Here is a 23310-nt window from a genome sequence, read left to right on the forward strand (position 1 = left end):
TCCCCCTCCCCCACTCTCCCCTCCCCACTTCCCCCGCACACTCTCCCCCTCCCCCACTCTTCCCCTCCGTCACACTGCCTCCCCCACTCCCCCCCATCCCGCACCCCCCCCCTCACCCATTTCCCCTTCACCCACTCACAATCTCCCATTCTCAGAATCCATATTCCCCACGCCTTGCTGTTGCCTTTGATCAGGAAACAAGTCCGTGGTGCCAGCTCTATCTGCCCAGCCACACATGCCCCACGGTGAGGGTTTGGACAGCACAGTCTCTCCTGTCCCTGATCCCGCGCGGACGTTTTTCCACATTCTCTCTGGCGATGTAGGTCAGGAAATGGGAGAATGAGGAAATAACGACTTTGTCTCGGACTGCACAGTCGAGGGTGAGAATAAAATAGCAGAATTACAAAGAGAACTAAAAATAAGTCGAGGGCAAGAACTGAATTCAATATAAGTAAAAATATGGATATTAAGGAAAAGGAGGGATATGGGGAGCGGGCGGGGAAGTGGAGTTGAGATGCAAGATCAGCCGTGATCTTATTAAATGGTGGAGCAGGCTCGAGGGGCCGAATGGTCAACTCCTGCTCCTATTTCTGATATTCTTATGTTCTTGTGTTATGGTGATGGAGGAAATAATGAGATTAAGGTTAATCTCCAGGACCTGAGGCTTGCCACCCCAGAGTATTAGCAGAAGTAGGTGTGGAAAGTGTTGATGCTTTAGTTATCATCTTCCAAAACTCTCTCGATTCTGGAATTGTTCTCTTGGATTGGATTAAGAAAATGTCAAGTAAAGGCGTGTGTTGTGGGGAAGTTACAGAATCTGTTATTAGGGACAGAGTGACTGAGCCCTTGGACAAACATGAGCTGATCGGAGAGAAGCTGCCTGGATGTGTAACGGGTAAGTCATGACTAATGAACCTGGCTGAATGTTTGGAGGAGGTGACTAACGTGGTAGGCAATGGAGTGTCTGTGGATGTTATTTATACGGCCTTCCACAGGCACTCGGTAAAGTTCCACACAAGAGATTGTTAATAAAAAGGACGTGCATGAAATCGGAGACAATTTATTGTCTTAGAAACATAGAAACATAGAAAATAGGTGCAGGAGTAGACCATTCGGCCCTTTGAGCCTGCACCGCCATTCAATGAGTTCATGGCTGAACATGCAACTTCAATACCCCATTCCTGCTTTCTCGCCATACCCCTTGATTCCCCTAGTAGTAAGGACTACATCTAACTCCTTTTTGAATATATTTATTGAATTGGCCTCAACAACTTTCTGTGGTAGAAAATTCCACAGGTTCACCACTCTCTGGGTGAAGAAGTTTCTCCTCATCTCGGTTCTAAATGGCTTACCCCTTATCCTTAGACAGTGACCCCTGGTTCTGGATTTCCCCAACATTGGGAACATTCTTCCTGCATCGAACCTGTCTAAACCCATCAGAATTTTGAACGTTTCTATGAGATCTCCTCTCATTCTTCTGAACTCCAGTGAATACAAGCCCAGTTGATCCAGTCTTTCTTGATATGTCAGTCCCGCCATCCCGGGAATCAGTCTGGTGAACCTTCGCTGCACTCCCTCAATAGCAAGAATGACCTTCCTCAAGTTAGGAGACCAAAACTGTACACAATACTCCAGGTGTGGCCTCACCAAGGCCCTGTACAACTGTAGTAACATCTCCCTGCCCCGGTACTCAAATTCCCTCGCTATGAAGGCCAACATGCCATTTGCTTTCTTTACTGCCTGCAGTACCTGCATGCCAACCTTCAATGACTGATGTACCATGACACCCAGGTCTCGTTGCACCTGCCCTTTTCCTAATCTGTCACCATTCAGATAATAGTCTGTTTCTCTGTTTTTACCACCAAAGTGTATAACCTCACATTTATCCACATTATACTTCATCTGCCATGCATTTGCCCACTCACCTAACCTATCCAAGTCACTCTGCAGCCCCATAGCATCCTCCTCATAGCTCACACTGCCACCTAACTTAATGTCATCCACAAATTTGGAGATACTACATTTAATCCCTTCGTCTAAATCATTAATGTACAATGTAAACAGCTGGGGCCCCAGCACAGAACCTTGCGGTACCCCACTAGTCACTGCCTGCTATTCTGAAAAGTACCCATTTACTCCTACTCTTTGCTTCCTGTCTGCCAACCAGTTCTCAATCCACGTCAGCACACTACCCCCAATCCTATGTGCTTTAACTTTGCACATTAATCTCTTGTGTGGGACCTTGTCGAAAGCCTTCTGAAAGTCTATTTACATCACATCAACTGGTTCCCCCTTGTCCACTCTACTGGAAACATCCTCAAAAAATTCCAGAAGATTTGTCAAGCATGATTTCCCTTTCACAAATCCATGCTGACTTGGACCTATCATGTCACCTCTTTCCAAATGCGCTGCTATGACATCCTTAATAATTGATTCCAACATTTTACCCACTACCGATGTCAGGCTGACAGGTCTATAATTCCGTTTTCTCTCTCCCTCCTTTTTTAAAAAGTGGGGTTACATTGGCTACCCTCCACTCCATAGGAACTGATCCAGAGTTTATGGAATGTTGGAAAATGACTGTCAATGCATCCGCTATTTCCAAGGCCACCTCCTTAATACTCTGGGATGCAGTCCATCAGGCCCTGGGGATTTATCGGCCTTCAATCCCATCAATTTCCCCAACACAATTTCCTGACTAATAAGGATTTCCCTCAGTTCCTCCTTCTTACTAGACCCTCTAACCCCTTTTATATCCGGAAGGTTGTTTGTGTCCTCCTTAGTGAATACCGAACCAAAGTACTTGTTCAATTGGTCTGCCATTTCTTTGTTCCCCGTTATGACTTCCCCTGAATCTGACTGCAGGGGACCTACGTTTGTCTTTACTAATCTTTTTCTCTTTACATATCTATAGAAGCTTTTGCAGTCTGTCTTAATGTTCCCTGCAAGCTTCCTCTCGTACTCTATTTTCCCTGCCCTAATCAAACCCTTTGTCCTCCTCTGCTGAGTTCTAAATTTCTCCCAGTCCCCGGGTTCGCTGCTATTTTTGGCCAATTTGTATGCCACTTCCTTGGCTTTAATACTATCCCTGATTTCCCTTGATAGCCACGGTTGAGCCACCTTCCCTTTTTTATTTTTACACCAGACAGGGATGTACAATTGTTGTAGTTCATCCATGCGGTCTCTAAATGTCTGCCATTGCCCATCCACTGTCAGCCCCTTAAGTATCATTCGCCAATCTATCCTAGCCAATTCACGCCTCATACCTTCAAAGTTATCCTTCTTTAAGTTCTGGACCATGGTCTCTGAATTAACTGTTTCATTCTCCATCCTAATGTAGAATTCCATCATATTATGGTCACTCTTCCCCAAGGGGCCTCGCACAACGAGATTGCTAATTAATCCTCTCTCATTACACAACACCCAGTCTAAGATGGCCTCCTCCTAGCTGGTTCCTCGACATATTGGTCTAGAAAACCATCCCTAATGCACTCCAGGAAATCCTTCTCCACCGTATTGCTTCCAGTTTTGTTAGCCCAGTGTTGGATCAGGAATTGGTGAGGAGGCAGGAGGCAGAGAGTGGGGGTAATGGGTGTGTGCTTACAGTGGCAGGATGTGACTAATGGTGCCTCCTGGGGACCTATACTGGGCCTTCGGCTTCTCACCATCGATAGCAATAACTTAGATGAAGGAATAGAGAGCCCCTATTTCAAACTGTGCTGACGACACTAAGTTAGATTGCTCAGTAAACTGTCGATGGGAGCAGAAAGTTGCAAAGGGACATAGATCGATTCAGTGAGTGAGCAAAGATGGCAGATGGCATTCAGTGTGGGGAAGTGCCCCCAAGAAAGGTTGATCAGAGCATTTTTCAAATGGCGAGAAGCTCGGAATTGTGGCGGAGGAGAGATTTTGGGTCCAAGTACAGAAATCGCACACAGCTAGTGGAAAGGTACAAAAATAAGAACATAAGAACATCAGAGTTAGGAGCAGGAGTTGGCAATTCGGCCCCTCGAGCCTACTCCGCCATTCAATGAGATCATGGTTGATCTTCGACCTCAACTCCACAGTCTGATCCCCATATCCCTCGATTCTCTTAATATCCAAAAATCTATCGATCTCAGCCTCGAATATACTCAATGACCCAGCCTCCACAGCCCTCTGGGGCAGAGAATTCCAAAGATTCACCACCCTCTGAGTGAAGAAATTTCTCCTCATCTCAGTCCTAAATGGCCGACCCCTTATCCTGAGACTGTGACCCCTGGTTCTCGACTCCCCAGCCCGGGTGAAACACCCTCCCTGCATCTACCCTGTCAAGCCCTGTAAGAATTTTGTATGTTTCAATGAGATCACCTCTCATTCTTCTAAACTCCAGAGAATATCGTCCTGGTCTACTCAATCTCTCCTCATAGGACAATCCCCCCACCCCAGGAATCAGTCTGGTGAACCTTCGTTGCACTCCCTCCAAGACAAGTATATCATTCCTTCGGTAAGGAGACCAAAACTGTACACAATACTCCAAGTGTGGTCTCACCAGGGCCCTGTATAATATTGGCACAGCAGCTCGACCTGCAAGGACCATCAGCAGGTCGGGACCTTTAAAGGAGCAGTGTGCAATATACCACTGCAAGGTATAGCACGTGCAGGAGAGTGACGGCTGTGAAGAGGGCGACTGGATTGAACATCACCATAATCCAGGTCGCTGATTGGAGCATGGGCAGGTACAGCAGGAGCGGCGAGGTTGGGGTGCAGGAGTTGCGAGTGATCGTGGAACGACGTGATCGAGGCCCAGGGGAGGCGTGAGTTCGGGGCCAGGAGCCCAGGGGCAGCACGGGCCAGCCCACACTGCGATATGTGTGTACACTAGGTCCGTGTAGCAGAGCAGGTCTCCAGTCGTCTTGGTTAACCCTTGTCACTGGACCAAGACCTAACTCTGTCAAGCCCGTGTGGTGGCTGGTGTGCAACGGTCACCACACGTTAAAAAAATCCACCACAGGCATCTTCCACCCTTCAGGATGTAGTTCGAGATCTGGAATATTAGGTCCTTCATTGAAACACCTGTGAACTCATTCCTTTTTTGATGGTGATGATATAATTGCAGTAAGTCTTTACTCTTATAATCAAATCCTTTTGTAATAAACAACAAAGTGTATTTATATAGCGCCTTTAACGTAATGAAACATCCCAAGGCACTTCGCAGGAGTGTTATGCGATAGAAATTTGATACCGAGCCGCATAAGTAGAAATTAGTGCAGGTGAAGGAGAGAGAGGCAGAGAAGTTTAGGCAGGGAATTCCAGAGCTTGGGGTCCAGGCAAAAGAACCACGGCCACCAACGGTCGAGCGATTATAATCAGGGAAACTCAAGAGGGCAGAATTAGAGGAGTGCAGATATCTCGGGGGGTTATGGGACTGGAGGAGGTTACAGAGATAGGGAGGGGGGTGCGGGGGGGCGAGACCATGGAGGGATTTGTAAACAAGGATGAGAATTTTGAAATCGAGGTGTTGCTGAACCGGGAGCCAATGTAGGTCAGCGAGCACAGGGGGTGATGGGTGAGCGGGACTTGGTGCGAGTTAGGACACGGGCAGCCAAGTTTTGGATCACCTCGAATTTACGTAGGGTAGAATGTGGAAGGCCAGCCAAGAGAGAATTGGAATAGTCAAGTCTAGAGGTAATAAAGGCAGGGATGAGGGTTTTAGCAGCGGATGAGCTGAGGCAGGGGCGGAGTCGGTAACATCACATACCATTTGTTTTCTTGCTCTACCTGCATTGTAACTTTCAGTGATTGGTGTACAAGGACACCCAGGTCCCTCTGAACACCAACATTTCCCAATCTCTCACCATTTAAAAAATACTCTGCTTTTCTATTTTTCCTACCATCATCATCCTAGGCGATCCCTCGAGCGAGGATGACTTGCTTCCACACCAAAAGTGTTGAGTTCGTGGATGTTTCAATGAAGGACCCGATGTTCCAGTCCTGAACTCCAGGGGTGAAAGAGGCCTGTGCTTGGATATTTTTAATGTGGGGTGACGGATGCACACCAGCCACCACACGGGCTTGACAGAGCTAGGTCTTGGTCCAGTGGCAAGGATTAACCAAGACGACTGGAGACCAGCTCTGCTGCACGGACCTAGTGCGCACACATATCGCAGTGTGGGCTGGGCCCCTGCTGCCCCTGGGCCCTCGTCTCTTCTGGACCCTCATTTGCCGCACCTCCGCCATGATCTCTCGCCGTTTCTCCGCCACAAACAATCGTCGCACCTCCGCCATGATCCCTCACCGCTCCTCCGCCACAAACATTTGCCGCACCTCTGCCACGATCTCTTGCCACTCAACTCTTGTCACATCCCAGCCACGATCTCTCACTGCTCATCCGCCCCGACCTTCCTACTCCTCTGCTGTACCTGGGCCCTGCCGATGTTCCAGCCCACGCTCTAACCGGTGACCTGGGCCTTGATGACATCACCCAGTCACCCACCTCAAAGTCGTCGCACACTTGGGACGGCTCGCGCTGGAAGCTGTAGCGGCTGCGATCCAGCTCTTATAACCTGTGGTGGTGTCCTCTCGCAGGTTGGGATGGCCCACGATCCTACCACAGTGGATCACTTCACATTTCTCCACATTATATTCCATTTGCCATGTTCTTGTCCACTCACTCAGCCTGTCTATATCCCCTTGAAGCCTCTTTGCATCCTCCTCACAACTTACATTCCCACCTAGCTTTGTATCATCAGCAAACTTGGATTTGGTCTCCTCATCCAAATCATTGATATAGATTGTGAATAGCTGGGGCCCCAGCACTGATCCTTGTGGTACCCCACTAGTTACAGCTTGCCAACCCAAAAATGAGCCATTTATTCCTACTCTCTTTAATGCAAACAGGGAACTACAGACCAGTTAGCCTGACATCAGTCATAGGGAAAATGCTAGAATCTATTATTAAGGACGTGGTAACAGGGCACTTAGAAAATAATAAAAGGATTGGGCAGAGTCAACACGGATTTATGAAAGGGAAATCATGTTTGATAAATCTATCAGAGTTTTTTGAGGTTGTAACTAGCAGGATAGATAAAGGGGGAACCAGTGGATGTGGTGTATTTGGATTTTCATTAACCAATCCTCAATCCATGCAAGTATATTATCCCCAATCCCATGAGCCCTAATTTTGTGTAATAACCTCTTGTGTGGCACCTTATCGAATGCCTTCTGAAAATCCAAATACACCACATCCACTGATTCCCCCTTTATCTATCCTGCTAGTTTTACAACCTCAAAAAACTCTGATAGATTTATCAAACATGATTTCCCTTTCATAAATCCGTGTTGACTCTGCCCAATCCTTTTATTATTTTCTAAGTGCCCTGTTACCACGTCCTTAATAATAGATTCTAGCATTTTCCCCACGACTGATGTCAGGCTAACTGGTCTGCAGTTCCCTGTTTTCTCTCTCCCTCCTTTCTTAAATATCGGGGTTACATTAGCTACCTGCCAATTTGCAGGAACCGTTCTAAAATCTATGGAATTTTGGAAGATGACAACCAATGCATCCATTATCTCTATAGCCACCTCTTTCAAAACCCGAGTGAAAAAGGCTAATGGAATGTTGGCCTTTATCTCGAGGGCTGCAATACAAAGGGCAGGAAGTGATGTTCCAGCTGTACAGAGCCGCGGTCAGACCCCGTGTGCTGGGCCCCGCCCCCAGGGAGAATATATCGGGCTCGGAGGGGGGCAGTGCAGATTCACCAGAATGATACCCAGGGCTGAAAGGGTTAAATTAGGCAGACAGACCAGGCTTGTATTCCTATCTTAAAATAGAAGATTAAGGGATGATCATATTGACGTTTCAAGATGTTTGAAGGATTTGATAGGGTGGATAGAGAGAAACGATTCCCTCTGGTGGGAGGAGTCCAGAACAAGGGGGCGTCACCTTCAAATTCGAGCCAGGCCGTTCAGGGTGATGTGAGGGAGCATTTCTTCACATACAGGACAGTGGGAATTGGGAACTCTCTTCCCCAAAAGCTGCTGAGGCTGGGGGTCAGTTGGAAATTTCCAAACTGAGATAGATAGATTTTTATTAATGGTTACAGAACCAAGGCGAGTAGATGGAATTAAGATACAGATCAGCCATGATCTGATGGAACAGGCTCGAGGGGCTGAATGGCCTCCTCCTGTTGCTGTGTAACAGAGCATGGAGAGCGATCAGGCTCAAGGAGCTAATTGTGCGCAGACTTCACTCTCTGAGCCTGCGACTGATGCCTGCACCCTGGGTGGGAAGCTCCTGACTCGGGAACCCGCTCGCAGACACTCGTGGTGTTGCTGTGTCAGAGTCACTGAGCTGCCTTGGGTCTGACAGCAGGCAGTGGCCACGAATACAATCCGAACGATGGTCGTGATATCAAGCTTTTCCCAAGGAAGGTTTTGATTTCCCACCAGCCGCCCCCGAGTCTCTCTGACCATCAACCCCCTGCTAACACTACCGTGCTCCCCCCGGCTCACACTCACCCCCCACCCACTCACACTCACACACACCCTACTCACACTCACACCCCCCCGCTCACACTCACACACACCTTGCTCACACTTACACCCCCCACTCATGCTCACACACACACTGTGCACACTTACACCCCCTGCTCACGCTCACACACACCCTGCGCACACTTACACCCCCTGCTCACACACACCCCCTCACACTCAACCCCGCTCACACTCACCCCCACTCACACTCACCCCCTCACACTCAACTCCACTCACACTCACCCCCGCTCACACTCACCCCCACTCACACTCATCCCCTCGCACTCAACTCCACTCACACTCACCCCCGCTCACACTCACCCCCACTCACACTCACCCCCTCGCACTCAACTCCACTCACACTCACCCCCGCGCACACACACCCTGCGCACACTTACACCCCCTGCTCACACTCACCCCTTCACACTCAACCCCACTCACACTCACCCGCACTCACACTCACCCAACTCACGTTCACACCCGCTCACACTCACCTCCCCACTCACACTCACTCCCCGGACTCCCCCACTCACCCCCCTTACACTCACTCCTGTTCGCACTCACCCCCCCTGCTCAAACTCACCCCCCACTCACACTCATCCCGCCGCTCACACTCACGTCCCGCACACACTCACCCCCACTCACACTCACCCCCGCTAACAATCACATACCCTCCGCTCACACTCACCCCCACTCACACTCACCCCCCGCTAACACTCACACACCCTGCGCTCACACTCACCCCCGCTCACACTCACATCCCGCCCCTCTCACACACACCCCCGCTCACACTCACCTCCACTCACACATCCCCGGACTCCCCCTCTCACCCTCTGCTCACACTCACCCCCGCTCACACTGAACCCCGCTCACACTCATGCCCCGCTCACACTCACCCCCGCTCACACCCCCACTCACACTCATCCCCCGCTCACACTCACCCCAACCACACTCATTCCCTGCTCACACTCTTTCCCCGCTCACATTCACCACTGCTCACATACCCTCCGCTCACACTCACCCCCAGCTCACACTCACCCCCCGCTCAAACTCACCCCCGCTCACATTTACACCCGTTCACACACACAGCCACTCACACACCCCCGGACTCCCCCTCTCACTCCCCGCTCACACTCACACTCCGCACACACTCACCCCCACTCACACTCACACCCCGCTCACACTCACATCTCGCCCCTCTCACACACCCCCCCGCTCACACTCACCCCCACTCACACATCCCCGGACTCCCCCTCTCACCCCCCTGCTCACACTCACCCCCGCTCACACTGAACCCCGCTCACACTCACCCCCGCTCACACTCACCCCCGCTCACATTTACCCCTGTTCACACACACATCCGCTCACACACCCCAGACTCCTCCGCTCACTCCCCGCTCCACTCACACTCCGCACACACTCACCCCCACTCACACTCATATCCTCGCTCACACTCACGTACCCTCCGCTCACACTCACCCATCGCTCACACTCACACCCTGTCCCGCTGACCCCCCTGCTCACACTCACACCCTGCTCACACTCACCCCCGCTCACACTCACCCACAGCTCACACTCAGCCCCTGGACTCCCCATCTCACCCCCCGCTCACACGCACCCCCGTCCACACTCACCCCCCGCTCACACCCACCTCCCCGCTCACACTCACCCGTGGACTGCTCATCTCACCCTGCACTCACACTCATCCCCTGCTCACGCTCACTCACCACTCACACTCACTCCCTGTACTTCCCCTCTCACCACCCTCACACTCACCCCCGCTCACACTCACCTCCGCTCATACTCATGTCCCACATACACTCACTCCCTGCTGACACTCATCCCCCGCCCACACTCACTCCCCGCTCACACTCACCCCCTGCTCACATCATCCCCAGCTCACACTCACTCCCGCTCACACTCACCCTCGCTCACACTCACCCCGCTCACACTCACACCCTGCTCACACTCACCCCCGCCCACACTCACCCACAGCTCACACTCAGCCCCTGAACCCCCGTCTCACCCCCCGCTCACACTCACCCCCGTCCACACTCACACCCACCTCCCCACTCACACTCACCCGCGGACTCCCCACCTCACCCTCCGCTCACACTCATCCCCTGCTCACACTCACTCACCGCTCACACTCACTCCCCGGACTTCCCCTCTCACCGCCTCACACTCACCCCCGCTCACACTCACCCCCGCTCGCACTCATGTCCCACACACACTCACCACTGCTCACATTCATCCCCCGCCCACACTCACTCCCCGCTCACATCATCCCCAGCTCACACTCACCCCCCGCGCACACTCACCCCTGCTCACACTCACCCACTCACACTCACACCCTGCTCACACTCACACCCGCTCACATCATCCCCAGCACACACTCACCCCTGCGCACACTCACCCACTCACACTCACCCCCTGCTCACACTCACCCCCGCTCACACACCCCCGCTCACACTCACCCCCGCTCATACTCATCCCCAGCTCACACTCACCCCTGGCTCACACTCACCCCCTGCTCACACTCACCCCCACTCACACACCCCCGGATTCCCCATCTCACCTCCCTGCTCACACTCACCCCCCGCTCGCACTCACCCCCGCTCACACCCCCCCGCTCACACCCCTCCGCTCACACCTCCCCGCTCACACACCCCCGGACTCCCCATCTCACCTGTCTTCGGTCCCATGCTCTCACTTTTTCTCTTGGCGGAGACATTGATGGGACTGCTGTGTCGTTTCAAAGCTCTGGAGAAATGCTCGTCCACCACGCTGTTGATGTCCCCTTCGAAGTAGGTGAAGAGCATGCAGCGCGAGTGGTCCTCGCTGTCCCGGCCTCGCGCTGTGCTCGCTCGCGGGCTCACACCCTCACCCTCCCACTCTTCCCCCGTGTGCTGTGGGCCAACCGTGCCTGTCAACGCAGAGAAAGTGTCAAACCCTGATACTGCATTCCGTCGACATGATCAGCCCATAACCTCACCCATTCCATCAATCACAGAGTGATGCAGCTCAGGAGGCCATTGGGCCCATCGTTCCTGTGCCGGCTCTGTGACAGAGCGATCCGATCAGACCCACTCCCCGCTCTTTCCCCACAGCCCGGCACATTTCTCCATTTCAACTATTTATCCAATTCCCGGTTTGAAAGTTACTATTGAATCTGCTCCCATCGCCCTTTCAGGCAGCGCGTTCCCAATCCCAACAACTCGCTGTGTTTAAACATTTTCCTCCTCTCCCCCTCTGGTTCTATCGCCGATTATCGTCAATCTGTTTCCCTCTGGTTACCCACCCTCCTGCCCCGGGGAACACGTTCTCCTGATTTACGCTGTCAAAACCCTGTAATTTTGAACGCCTCGATTAAATCTCCCCTTAACCTTCTCTGCTGTAAGGAGAACAGCCCCAGCTTCTCCAGTCTCTCCATAACTGAAGTCCCTCATCCCTGGGACCATTCTGGTCAATCTCCCCGGCACCCTCGCCAAAGACTCAACATCCATCTGAAAGTGTGGTGCCTAGAGGGACACAGTCCTCCAGCTGGGGTGGAAGCAGAGTTCTTTGGAGTCTGACAGGTACAATGCTGATCTCCCATGGTGTGCCGCACACTCCGGAGGGAGCCATGCCCTGTGCATTGCTGCGTTTCCCTACCTGACTCTTTCTCCATGTGCGAGCTGCCCTGACGATCCTCAGTACTGATGCTGACACGGAGATCGTCCTCCTCTGCTGCCCATGGCGGTGAAACTCCTGAGCTTCCTGCACTGTCTGGTCGATCCAGTTTATCTGTGTAGCGTAGAGTGAGCTGCTGACTGGAGAGGAAGGGCTGCCGATAGCACCCACCCTGACAGAGAGCAGGCGGCCTGGGCTGTGGTTACATACACAAGCACAGGAATGTTCACCAACCTGTTACCCCGGCTCAGGAATGAGGAACGATCCAACTTTCCTGCTCTAACTGGGGCCTTTCGAAAGCTGCACGTCAGGGACAGGAGCTGATACCACACTAGTGCTCAGGGATTATTTGTCTGGTTATTTTAGAAATGATTGTAGAATGTGGTCTGGCAACTAGAAGCGGCGATGACTGTAGCTGTCTGTCTCGCATCGGACTCAGGGGATCATGAAAGTAAAGTCCCCGGTGAACGGGAGGCTCAGGGGAGAAGTGAGGCTGAGTCAGCTCACAACCCATACGGTGTGTGTTCACTGCTGTCGGCTATCAGTTAGAGCACGCAGCTAATGCTCACACACACACACACACACACACACTCACACACTCAGACACACACTCACACACACATACACTCAGGCACACACACACACACTCACACACACACACTCAGACACACACTCACACACACATACACTCAGGCACACACACACACACACACACACACACTCAGACACACACTCACACACACACACACTCACACACACACACACTCACACACTCACACACTCACACACTCACACACTCACACACACACTCACACACACATACACTCAGGCACACACACACACAAATATACACACACACACGCACACACACACATACACTCACACACATACACTCACACACATACACTCACACACACACATACACTCACACACATACACTCACACACACACATACACTCACACACACACACATACACACACACACTCACACACACACATACACTCACACACACTCACACACACACACAGATATACATACACAGATACACACACACCCACATACTCGCACACCCAAGTGCACACACCCACACAAAATAATACTTGTACATATATTTATGTTTAATAATGCCTATATGATTATATATATATAATAAAACATGTAACCATAAGCAATTGTCACCTGTTAACCAGAGCTAACGTGTCTCGGTGGTAGCTCTGGTTACTGTGCGTCACGGGGTGAGGAGTTGGATCCCAGTGCAGACTCACACTCTCGTGCCGCACTGTGGCAGCGCGGCCTTTAAGTGACACTAAACCAAGGTCTCTTTTGTAAAGTCCAGTAGGGTACAGATGGACAGTGGTTCTGTTACTGGACCAATAATCCAGAGAACGTGAGTTCAAATCCCACTGTGGGTAGTTTGACAATTTGAATTCAATTTGGAAATAAAAATCTGGTCGCAGTCACAGTGACCATGAAGCTGTCGGATTGTCGTACAAACTGATGTCCTTTTAGGGCAGGAAAGCTGCCGTCCTTACCCGGTTTGGGCCTATAGGTGACTCCTGTCCCACACCAGCATCTGTAGTGGCCCAGCGAGACTCTCAGCTGGTATCAGACCCATGGGCACCTTCACAGGGCATCGGGGGACGGCAATAAACGCCAGTCCTGACAGCGACGCCCCCAACCCCAGAATCAAAATGATTGTGTGGCACGAACCAACGAGCAGCAGGTTTCCTGCCCAATATTTATTCCTCAAAACAGATTGACTTGTCCCATTGCTGTTTGTGGGAGCTTGCTGTGCAAAAATTGACCTGGACAACATTCAGGTTTGGGCTGATAAGTGGCAAGTAACATTCGCGCCACACAAGTGCCAGGCAATGACCATCTCCAACAAGCGAGAGTCTAACCACCTCCCCTTGACATTCATAGAAACATTGAAACATAGAAAATAGGTGCAGGAGTAGGCCATTCGGCCCTTCTAGCCTGCACTGCCATTCAATGAGTTCATGGCTGAACATGCAACTTCAGTACCCCATTCCTGTTTTCTCGCCATACCCCTTGATCCCCCGAGTAGTAAGGACTTTATCTAACTCCTTTTTGAATATATTTAGTGAATTGGCCTCAACAACTTTCTGTGGTAGAGAATTCCACAGATTCACTACTCTCTGGGTGAAGAAGTTTCTCCTCATCTCAGTCCTAAATGTCTTACCCCTTATCCTTAGACTGTGACCCCTGGTTCTGGACTTCCCCAACATTGGGAACATTCTTCCTGCATCTAACCTGTCTAAACCCATCAGAATTTTAAACATTTCTATGAGGTCCCCTCTCATTCTTCTGAACTCCAGTGAATACAAGCCCAGTTGATCCAGTCTTTCTTGATATGTCAGTCCCGCCATCCCGGGAATCAGTCTGGTGAACCTTCGCTGCACTCCCTCAATAGCAAGAATGTCCTTCCTCAGGTTAGGAGACCAAAACTGTACACAATACTCCAGGTGTGGCCTCACCAAGGCCCTGTACAACTGTAGCAACACCTCCCTGCCCCTGTACTCAAATCCCCTCGCTATGAAGGCCAACATGCCATTTGCCTTCTTAACCGCCTGCTGTACCTGCATGCCAACCTTCAATGACTGATGTACCATGACACCCAGGTCTCGTTGCACCTCCCCTTTTCCTAATCTGTCACCATTCAGATAATAGTCTGTCTCTCTGTTTTTACCACCAAAGTGGATAACCTCACATTTATCCACATTATACTTCATCTGCCATGCATTTGCCCACTCACCTAACCTATCCAAGTCACTCTGCAGCCTCATAGCATCCTCCTCGCAGCTCACACTGCCACCCAACTTAGTGTCATCCGCAAATTTGGAGATACTACATTTAATCCCCTCGTCTAAATCATTAATGTACAATGTAAACAGCTGGGGCCCCAGCACAGAACATTCAACAGCATTACCATCGCCGAATCCCCCACCATCAACGTCCTGGGGGTCACCATTGACCAGAAACTTAACTGGACCAGTCACATAAATACTATGGCAACAAGAGCAGGTCAGAGGCTGGGTATTCTGCGGCGCGTGTCTCACCTCGTGACTCCCCAAAGCCTTTCCACCATCTACAAGGCACAAGTCAGGAGTGTGATGGAATACTCTCCACTTGCCTGGATGAGCGCAGCTCCAACAACACTCAAGAAGCTCGATACCATCCAGGACAAAGCACTGCAGCAACTCGCCAAGGCTTCTTCAGCAGCACTTCCCAAACCCGCGACCTCTACCACCTAGAAGGACAAGGGTTGCAGGCGCATGGGAACACCACCACCTCCACGTTCCTCTCCGAGTCACACACCATCCTGACTTGGAAATATATCGGCTGTTCCTTCATCATCGCTAGGTCAGAATCCTGGAATTCCCTCCCGAACAGCAGTGTGGGAGCACCTTCACCACACGGACTGCAGTGGTTCAAGAAGGCGTCTCACCACCACCTTCTCAAGGGCAATTAGGGATGGGCAATAAATGCCGGCCTTGCCAACGACACCCACATCCCGTGAATGAATTTAAAAAATTGCAGGCCGCGATTGCTACAACAATAACGACACGGTGGCGATAAATTCATAAATTTCACACGAATAGCGTTTGTTGCTGGTGCCTGTGAAAGGCAAGGATCTGAAAGGACCATACAGACAATGACGGTCAGGTAAAGACCCTCTGGTCCATCGAGCCCATCCCACACCATCGCGATACCTTGTGTATCACAACATATACACCACCCCAAACCCTGTCACCATGTAATCTCCCTGGGAGAGGCAAAAAAACAGATTCAAAAACCCAATCTGGGGAAAATAAATCTGGGAAATTCCTCTCCGACGATCAAAACTAGTCCAGGAGATAACTGGCCCTGAATTCCCAGCAGTAACTAACAAACACCAAATCCCGCTCACCCATCACCCTGAGCTCGCTGCCCCGTGTCCTAACTCGCACCGAGTCTCGCTCATCCATCACCCCCTGTGCTCGCTGCCCCGTGTCCTAACTCACACCAAGTCCCGCTCACCCATCACCCCCTGTGCTCGCTGCCCCGTGTCCTAACTCACACCAAGTCCCGCTCACCCATCACCCCGAGCTCGCTGATCTACATTGGCTCCAGGTTAAGCAACGCCTCTATTATGTCTGTAATGTACTTATAAATGACCCCACGAGGCAATGTGTTGTACTCAAACTGTAGTGACCTTGGTCCTTTATTCCAAACTTCAGAGTGAGGCACAAGCATGGTGGGCAGCCTTTTATACTGGGCCCTGCCACCAGGGCAGGAAACCCCCAGTCTCCACCAGTTGCACCCTCTAGTGGTGCCAGCATGTATATACACAGTATAAACCTTATTGGTGGTACATCAGGCAAACAAGTCTCCATCTTATGCAACTATACAGTGACTACACAGCGAGTACATCCATAGTCTGCATATACAACAGACTCGATTTTAAAATTCTCATCCTTGTTTTCAAATCCCTCCATGGCCTCGCCCCCTCTCTTTCTCTGTAATCTCCTCCAGCCCCACAACCCCCTGAGATGTCTGCGCTCCTCTAATTCTGCCCTCTTGAACATCCCTGATTATAATCGCTCCACCATCGGTAGCCGATCCTTCAGCTGCCTGGACCCCAAGCTCTGGAACTCCCTCCCTAAACCTCTCCGCCTCTCTACCTTTCTCTCCTCCTTCAAGATGCTCCTTAAAACCTCTCTCTTTTACCACCTGCTGTAATTTCTACTTCTGCGGCTCGGTGTCAAATTGTGTTTGATAATCGCTCCCGTGAGGCATCGTGGGATGTTTTACCACGTTAAAGGTGCTATATAAATACAAGTTGCTTTGTTGATGTTGTTGTTTTGTAAGAGGTGATGTCCGCCCCAGCAGAAACCGGCCCAGCTCTCGCTTGAAGGAATTCAGTGAATCAGCGTCCTCCGCACGAGACAGCAGCCTGTTCCAAAGATCCACTATTCTCTGGGAAAAGTACCATCTCCTGACATCTAATTTAGATCTAGTCTTGTGCAACTTCCCCTTTAACCTCTGCCCCGTGAGCGGATATCGGTCTGGTCCGTGACCCACGAGGCTGGCTCTGCCACCCGCTTGCACCATCCTCGCGGGGCACGGGGCAATCTCCGCCAGGGGGCGGGGAGAGGTCAGCGCACCGCCAAGGGGTCGCCGCGTACGGCGATAACATCAATGCTGGTTGTGTGGCGGCCTGGGACGCTACCTGCGGGGCACGGTGCTGCCGTGACAACGCCTCCGCTAACTCATGGACAATTTCCCGAGGACGATAGCGACTCCCCCACCCCCCAGAGCCACTAACAGCCAGCGCAAAAAGGGGCAATATCCACCCCAAGGGCTTTAAGGGGAAGCTGGATAAAAACATGAGGGAGAGAGGAATGGAAGGATATGGTGATGAGGTGAGACGGAGAGGGGTGGGAGGGGGTTGGTATGGCCCGGCACGGACCCATTGGGCCGAACGGCCTGTTTCTGTGCCGCACAATCGATGTAATTCCGTGTAATAGAAAATGGTGTAAAGACTCAGCGGGTCAGGCAATGTCCGTGGGGTGAGAAACAGAGTTAACGTTTCAGGTCGCTGACCTGTCGTCAGACTCAGTGAGTATTTACAGCATGACCTGTTTTTTGCTTCAGATTTCCAATTACACTGAGTGGATCAGACTAATTACACTGAGGGGATTATGTTATGTATGTAACTATGTAATACTTACCACCAGAGGGCGCGACTGTTGGAGTCCTAATGGTCACCTGCACACACGTGCAGCGCCAGTATAAAAGGTTGGCTGCCATGTTGTTTCTGCACTCTGGAGTTGTAATAAAGAAGACTTAGGTCACACTCAGTTTAGCTCACAGTACTCAGCCTCGTGGAGTTCTTGTATACACAACAATTTGGCGACGAGTAACACAATACGAACCTTCACACAACCATGGCTGTCATTGAAATATTAGAGAGATTTGTAGAGGGTGATGATTGGGAAGCCTTCATTGAGCAGCTCGACCAGTACTTCGTGGCCAACGAGCTGGAAGGAGGCACTAACGTGGTTAAGCGTAGGGCGGTTCTCCTCACCGTCTGTGGGCCTAAAATATACGGCTTCATCAAGAATCTGCTCGCACCGACAAAACCAACGGAGAAGGAATATACAGAGTTGTGCACGCTGGTCCGGGACCACCTCAAGCTGAAGGAGAGTATCCTCATGGCCAGATATCGTTTTTACACGCACCATCGCTCCGGGGGTGAGGACGTGGTGAGTTATGTCGCTGACCTGAGACACCTCGCGGGACCTTGTGATTTTGGAGCTGCGTCGGGACAAATGCGGCAGGACCTTTTCGTGCTGGGCATCAGCCACGAGGTCATTCTTCGAAAGCTGCTGGCTGCCGAAAGCCTAGACCTGAGCAGGGCCATCACCATCGCCCAGGCATACATGGCCACGGACGGTAACACCAAACAGATATCTTCTCAACAGTGAAGCTCACCAGCAAGTACTGTGCATAAAATGACGTCGCTAGCAGCCGAACTGCATAGGCAGGGCCTATACATCTACGGCTGCAAGACCTGTGATGACTCAGAGTCCGCCATCGGGGGTGAATGTGAATCCATTAGCACCATGTTGGCACTGCGGGGATAATCAGCGGGCCCATCAATGTCGATTCAAGCACTATGTGTGCAAAGGCTGCGCAACAATGGGGCACCTCCAGTGAATGTGCAAACGTGCTGCGACATACCACATGGCAGAGGATGATCGATCCGGTGTGGATCACGCAGGCAACTCAACCCGAGGAAGAAGTGTATGGGGTACATACCTTCACCACCAAGAGCCCTCCTATAATGCTGAAATTCAAATTAAATGGCGTTCCAGTATCCATGGAGTTGGACACGGGTGCAAGTCAGTCAATAATGAGCCAGAAGGCTTTCGAGAAACTGTGGGACAATAAAGCACAAAGGCCCAAACTGAGCCTGATTAATGCAAAGCTGCGTACCTACACCAAGGAGCTCATACCAGTTATTGGAAGTGCGGCAGTGAAGGTATCGTATGATGGAGCTGTGCATGACCTATCATTGTGGATTGTTCTAGGCAATGGCCCAACGCTGTTCGGCAGAAGCTGGCTAGAAAAGATTAGATGGAATTGGAACGACATCAAAGCACTATCTTCAGTGGATGACGCCTCATGTGCTCAAGTGCTGAACAAGTTTCCCTCGCTATTTGAACCAGGCATCGGCAACTTCACAGGCGCCAAGGTACAGATCCATCCAAGCCTCGATGCATGGCCCGTCCATCACAAGGCTCGGGCTGTTCCGTACATGATGAGGGAGAAAGACGAGATCGAACTGGACAGACTCTAATGCGAAGGAATCATATCGCCAGTCGAGTTCAACGAATGGGCCAGTCCAATTGTTCCGGTGTTGAAAAGCGATGGCACGGTCAGAATCTGTGGAGACTACAAGGTAACGATTAAGCGAGTCTCACTACAGGACCAGTACCCGCTGCCCAAGGCAGATGACCTGTTCGCAACGTTAGTGGGGGGGAAGTCGTTCATCAAGTTGGACCTAACCTCCGCCTACATGACACAGGAGCTGGCTGAATCTTCGAAAGGACTGACGTGCATCAACATACACAAAGGGCTGTTTATATACCACAGGTGCCCTTTCGGGATTCGCTCGGCTGCAGCCATTTTCCAGAGAAACATGGAGAGTTTGCTGAAATCTGTTCCGCACACCGTTGTGTTTCAAGACGACATCCTGATCACTGGTCGTGACACCATCGAACATCTACACAATCTGGAAGAGGTTCTAAGTCGCCTAGACAGAGTGGGACTCAGGCTGAAACTCTCCAAGTGGGTTTTCCTGGTGCCAGAAGTCGAATTTTTGGGGAGAAAGATTGCAGCAGACGGCATCAGGCCCACGGACTCAAAGAGATTGGGGTAATGTACTGACGTGGATAGAGAACTGATTAGCAGACAGGAAGCAGAGAGTCGGGATAAACGGGTCCTTTTCAGAATGGCAGGCAGTGACTAGTGGGGTGCCGCAGGGCTCAGTGCTGGGACCCCAGCTATTTACAATATACATTAATGATTTAGATGAAGGAATTGAGTGTAATATCTCCAGGTTTGCAGATGACACTAAATTGGGTGGCAGTGTGAGCTGTGAGGAAGATGCTAAGAGGCTGCAGGGTGACTTGGACAGGTTAAGTGAGTGGGCAAATGCATGGCAGATGCAGTATAATGTGGATAAATGTGAGGTTATCCACTTTAGTGGCAAAAACATGAAGGCAGAATATTATCTGAATGGTGGCAGATTAGGAAAAGGGGAGGTGCAACGAGACCTGGGTGTCATGGTACATCAGTCATTGAAAGTTGGCATACAGGTACAGCAGGCGGTGAAGAAGGCAAATGGTATGTTGGCCTTCATAGCAAGAAGATTTGAGTATAGCAGCAGGGAGGTCTTACTGCAGTTGTACAGGGCCTTAGTGAGGCCTCACCTGGAATATTGTGTTCCGTTTTGGTCTCCTAATCTGAGGAAGGACGTTCTTGCTATTGAGGTAGTGCAGCGAAGGTTCACCAGACTGATTCCTGGGATGGCAGGACTGACATATGAGGAGAGACTGGATCGACTGGGCCTGTATTCACTGGAGTTTAGAAGGATGAGAGGGGATCTCATAGAAACATATAAAATTCTGACAGGACTGAACAGGTTAGATGCAGGAAGAATGTTCCCGATGTTGGGGAAGTCCAGAACCAGGGGACACAGTCTAAGGATAAGGGGTAAGCGATTTAGGACTGAGCTGAGGAGAAACGTCTTCACTCAGAGAGTTGTTAACCTGTGGAATTCCCTCCCGCAGAGAGTTGTTGATGCCAGTTCAATAGATATATTCAAGAGGGAGTTAGATGTGGCTAAAGGGATCAAGGGGTATGGAGAGAAAGCAGGAAAGGGGTATTGAGGTGAATGATCAGCCATGATCTTATTGAATGGTGGTGCAGGCTCGAAGTGCCGAATGGCCTACTCTTGCACCTATTTTCTATGTTTCTATGTTTCTATGAAATTAAGCTGTTTCACCGACGCAAAGATGAAATATCCATCCAGTCGCCTTGTCTCTTATGGGGTAATCACGTGGTTTTGCCAAAAAAAGGCAGGTAGACGTTTATATGTGACCTACACAGAACCCACCCAGGCATTGTAATGATGAAGGCAAATACCAGGTCGCATGTTTGGTGGCCCGGCATTGACTCGGACTTGGAGCCATGCGTGCATCACTGCAACACTTGCTCGCAGCTGAGCAATGCACCAAGGGAGGCTCCACTGAGTCTGTGGTCATGGTCCTTCAAACCATGGTCCAGGATCCACGTAGATTTTGCCGGCCTCTTTCTAGGAAAGATGTTTTTAGTAGTAGTGGACGCTTACTCTAAATGGATTGAATGGGTAATCATGTCATCCAGCACATCCACATCCACCATTGAAAGCCGCCGGGCCATGTTCGCCACCCATGGCTTGCCCGTCGTCCTTGCCAGCGACAATGGACCGTGTTTCACCAACTCAGAATTCAACAAGTTTATGACCCACAATGGCATCAAGCATGTCAGTTCTGCTCCGTTTAAGCCCGCGTCTAACAGTCAAGCGGAGCGGGCAGTCCAATCAAGCAGAGCATGAAACGCGTGACGGACGGCTCCCTGTAGACCCGCTTGTCTCGCATTCTGCTCAGTTACTGGACGCGACCCCACTCGCTCACCGGGGTTCCCCCGGCAGAATTGTTAATGAAGAGAGCCCTCAAAACCAAGCTCTCCCTAGTTCCCTCAGATCTTAATGATCACGTGGAAACACGGCGACACCGGCAGAACATGTACCACGATCACGCGGCTGTTTCACGTGACATTGATGCCAACGACCCTGTGGTTGTCCTGAATTACGGTCATGGTCCCAAGTGGGTTTCTGGCACTGTTTTGGCCAAGGAAAGGAATAGGGTGTTTATAATCAAACTGTTAAATGGCCAAACATGCAGAAAGCATTTAGATCAGACCAAATTGTGATTTACTGACAACCAGGAACGACTTGAAGAGGACATCACCATCGACGATCCACCAACACACACCCAACCAGCAATCGACCTCGCTGTCAATCATGAGGATGAAACCACCTGACAGTCCGGTCAGACCAGCCATAGTGCAGTGCAGCAATGGTCCGACCAACTCACACACACCAGGGTTTGAACTTAGATGATCAACCAGGGAGCGAAGGGCTCCAGATCGCCTCAACTTGTAAATAACTTGTACCGAAGACTTTAGGGGAAGTGCTGTTATGTATGTAACTATGTAATATTTACCACCAGAGCGCGCGATTGTTGGAGTCCTAATGGTCACCTGCACACACGTGCAGGGCCAGTATAAAAGGTTGGCTGCCATGTTGTTTAGGCACTCTGGAGTTGTAATAAAGAAGACTAAGGTCACACTAAGTTTAGCTCACAGTACTCAGCCTCATGGAGTTCTTCTATACACAACAGATTAGACCCATTACACTGAGTGGATTAGATCCGTTACACTGGAGTTTCTTGATAAGTATTGATGTGTCTCGTTCATGCCTCAAATTCAAGAACCTCTCCCTTTGCCAGGAATCACATCCCTCCTTTAACATATCTCCAAGTTTTCAGATGACACTAAGCTGGGTGGCGGTGTGAGCTGTGAGGAGGATGCTAAGAAGCTGCAGGGTGACTTGGACAGGTTAGGTGAGTGGGCAAATGCATGGCAGATGCAGTATAATGTGGATAAATGTGAGGTTATCCACTTTGGTGGCAAAAACAGGAAGGCAGAATATTATCTGAATGGTGACAGATTAGGAAAAGGGGAGGTGTATCGAGACCTGGGAGTCATGGTACATCAGTCATTGAAAGTTGGCATACAGGTACAGCAGGTGGTGAAGAAGGCAAATGGTATGTTGGCCTTCATAGCAAGAAGATTTGAGTATAGGAGCAGGGAGGTCTTACTGCAGTTGTACAAGGCTTTCGTGAGGCCTCACCTGGAATATTGTGTTCAGTTTTGGTCTCCTAATCTGAGGAAGGACGTTCTTGCCATTGAGGGAGTGCAGCGAAGGTTCACCAGATTGATTCCTGGGA

General features: G+C 50.7%; 1 protein-coding gene across 1 annotated transcript in view; it reads right to left on the bottom strand.

Moving 5' to 3' along the window:
- The window catches only part of LOC139266124 (transcription cofactor vestigial-like protein 3), a 66641-nt gene that overhangs the window by 37996 nt on the left and 5335 nt on the right, over positions 1-23310 (bottom strand). Inside the window, exons 2-3 of the mRNA XM_070883970.1 lie at positions 12169-12382; positions 11204-11440 (exon numbers count right to left, since the gene is read on the bottom strand). Coding sequence (XP_070740071.1) covers positions 11204-11440; positions 12169-12382 — 451 coding nt within the window. The remainder of the gene's footprint in view (positions 1-11203; positions 11441-12168; positions 12383-23310) is intronic.

Source organism: Pristiophorus japonicus, chromosome 6, assembly GCF_044704955.1.
Source record: "Pristiophorus japonicus isolate sPriJap1 chromosome 6, sPriJap1.hap1, whole genome shotgun sequence".
In the NCBI taxonomy this organism is placed as follows: Eukaryota; Metazoa; Chordata; class Chondrichthyes; family Pristiophoridae; genus Pristiophorus; species Pristiophorus japonicus.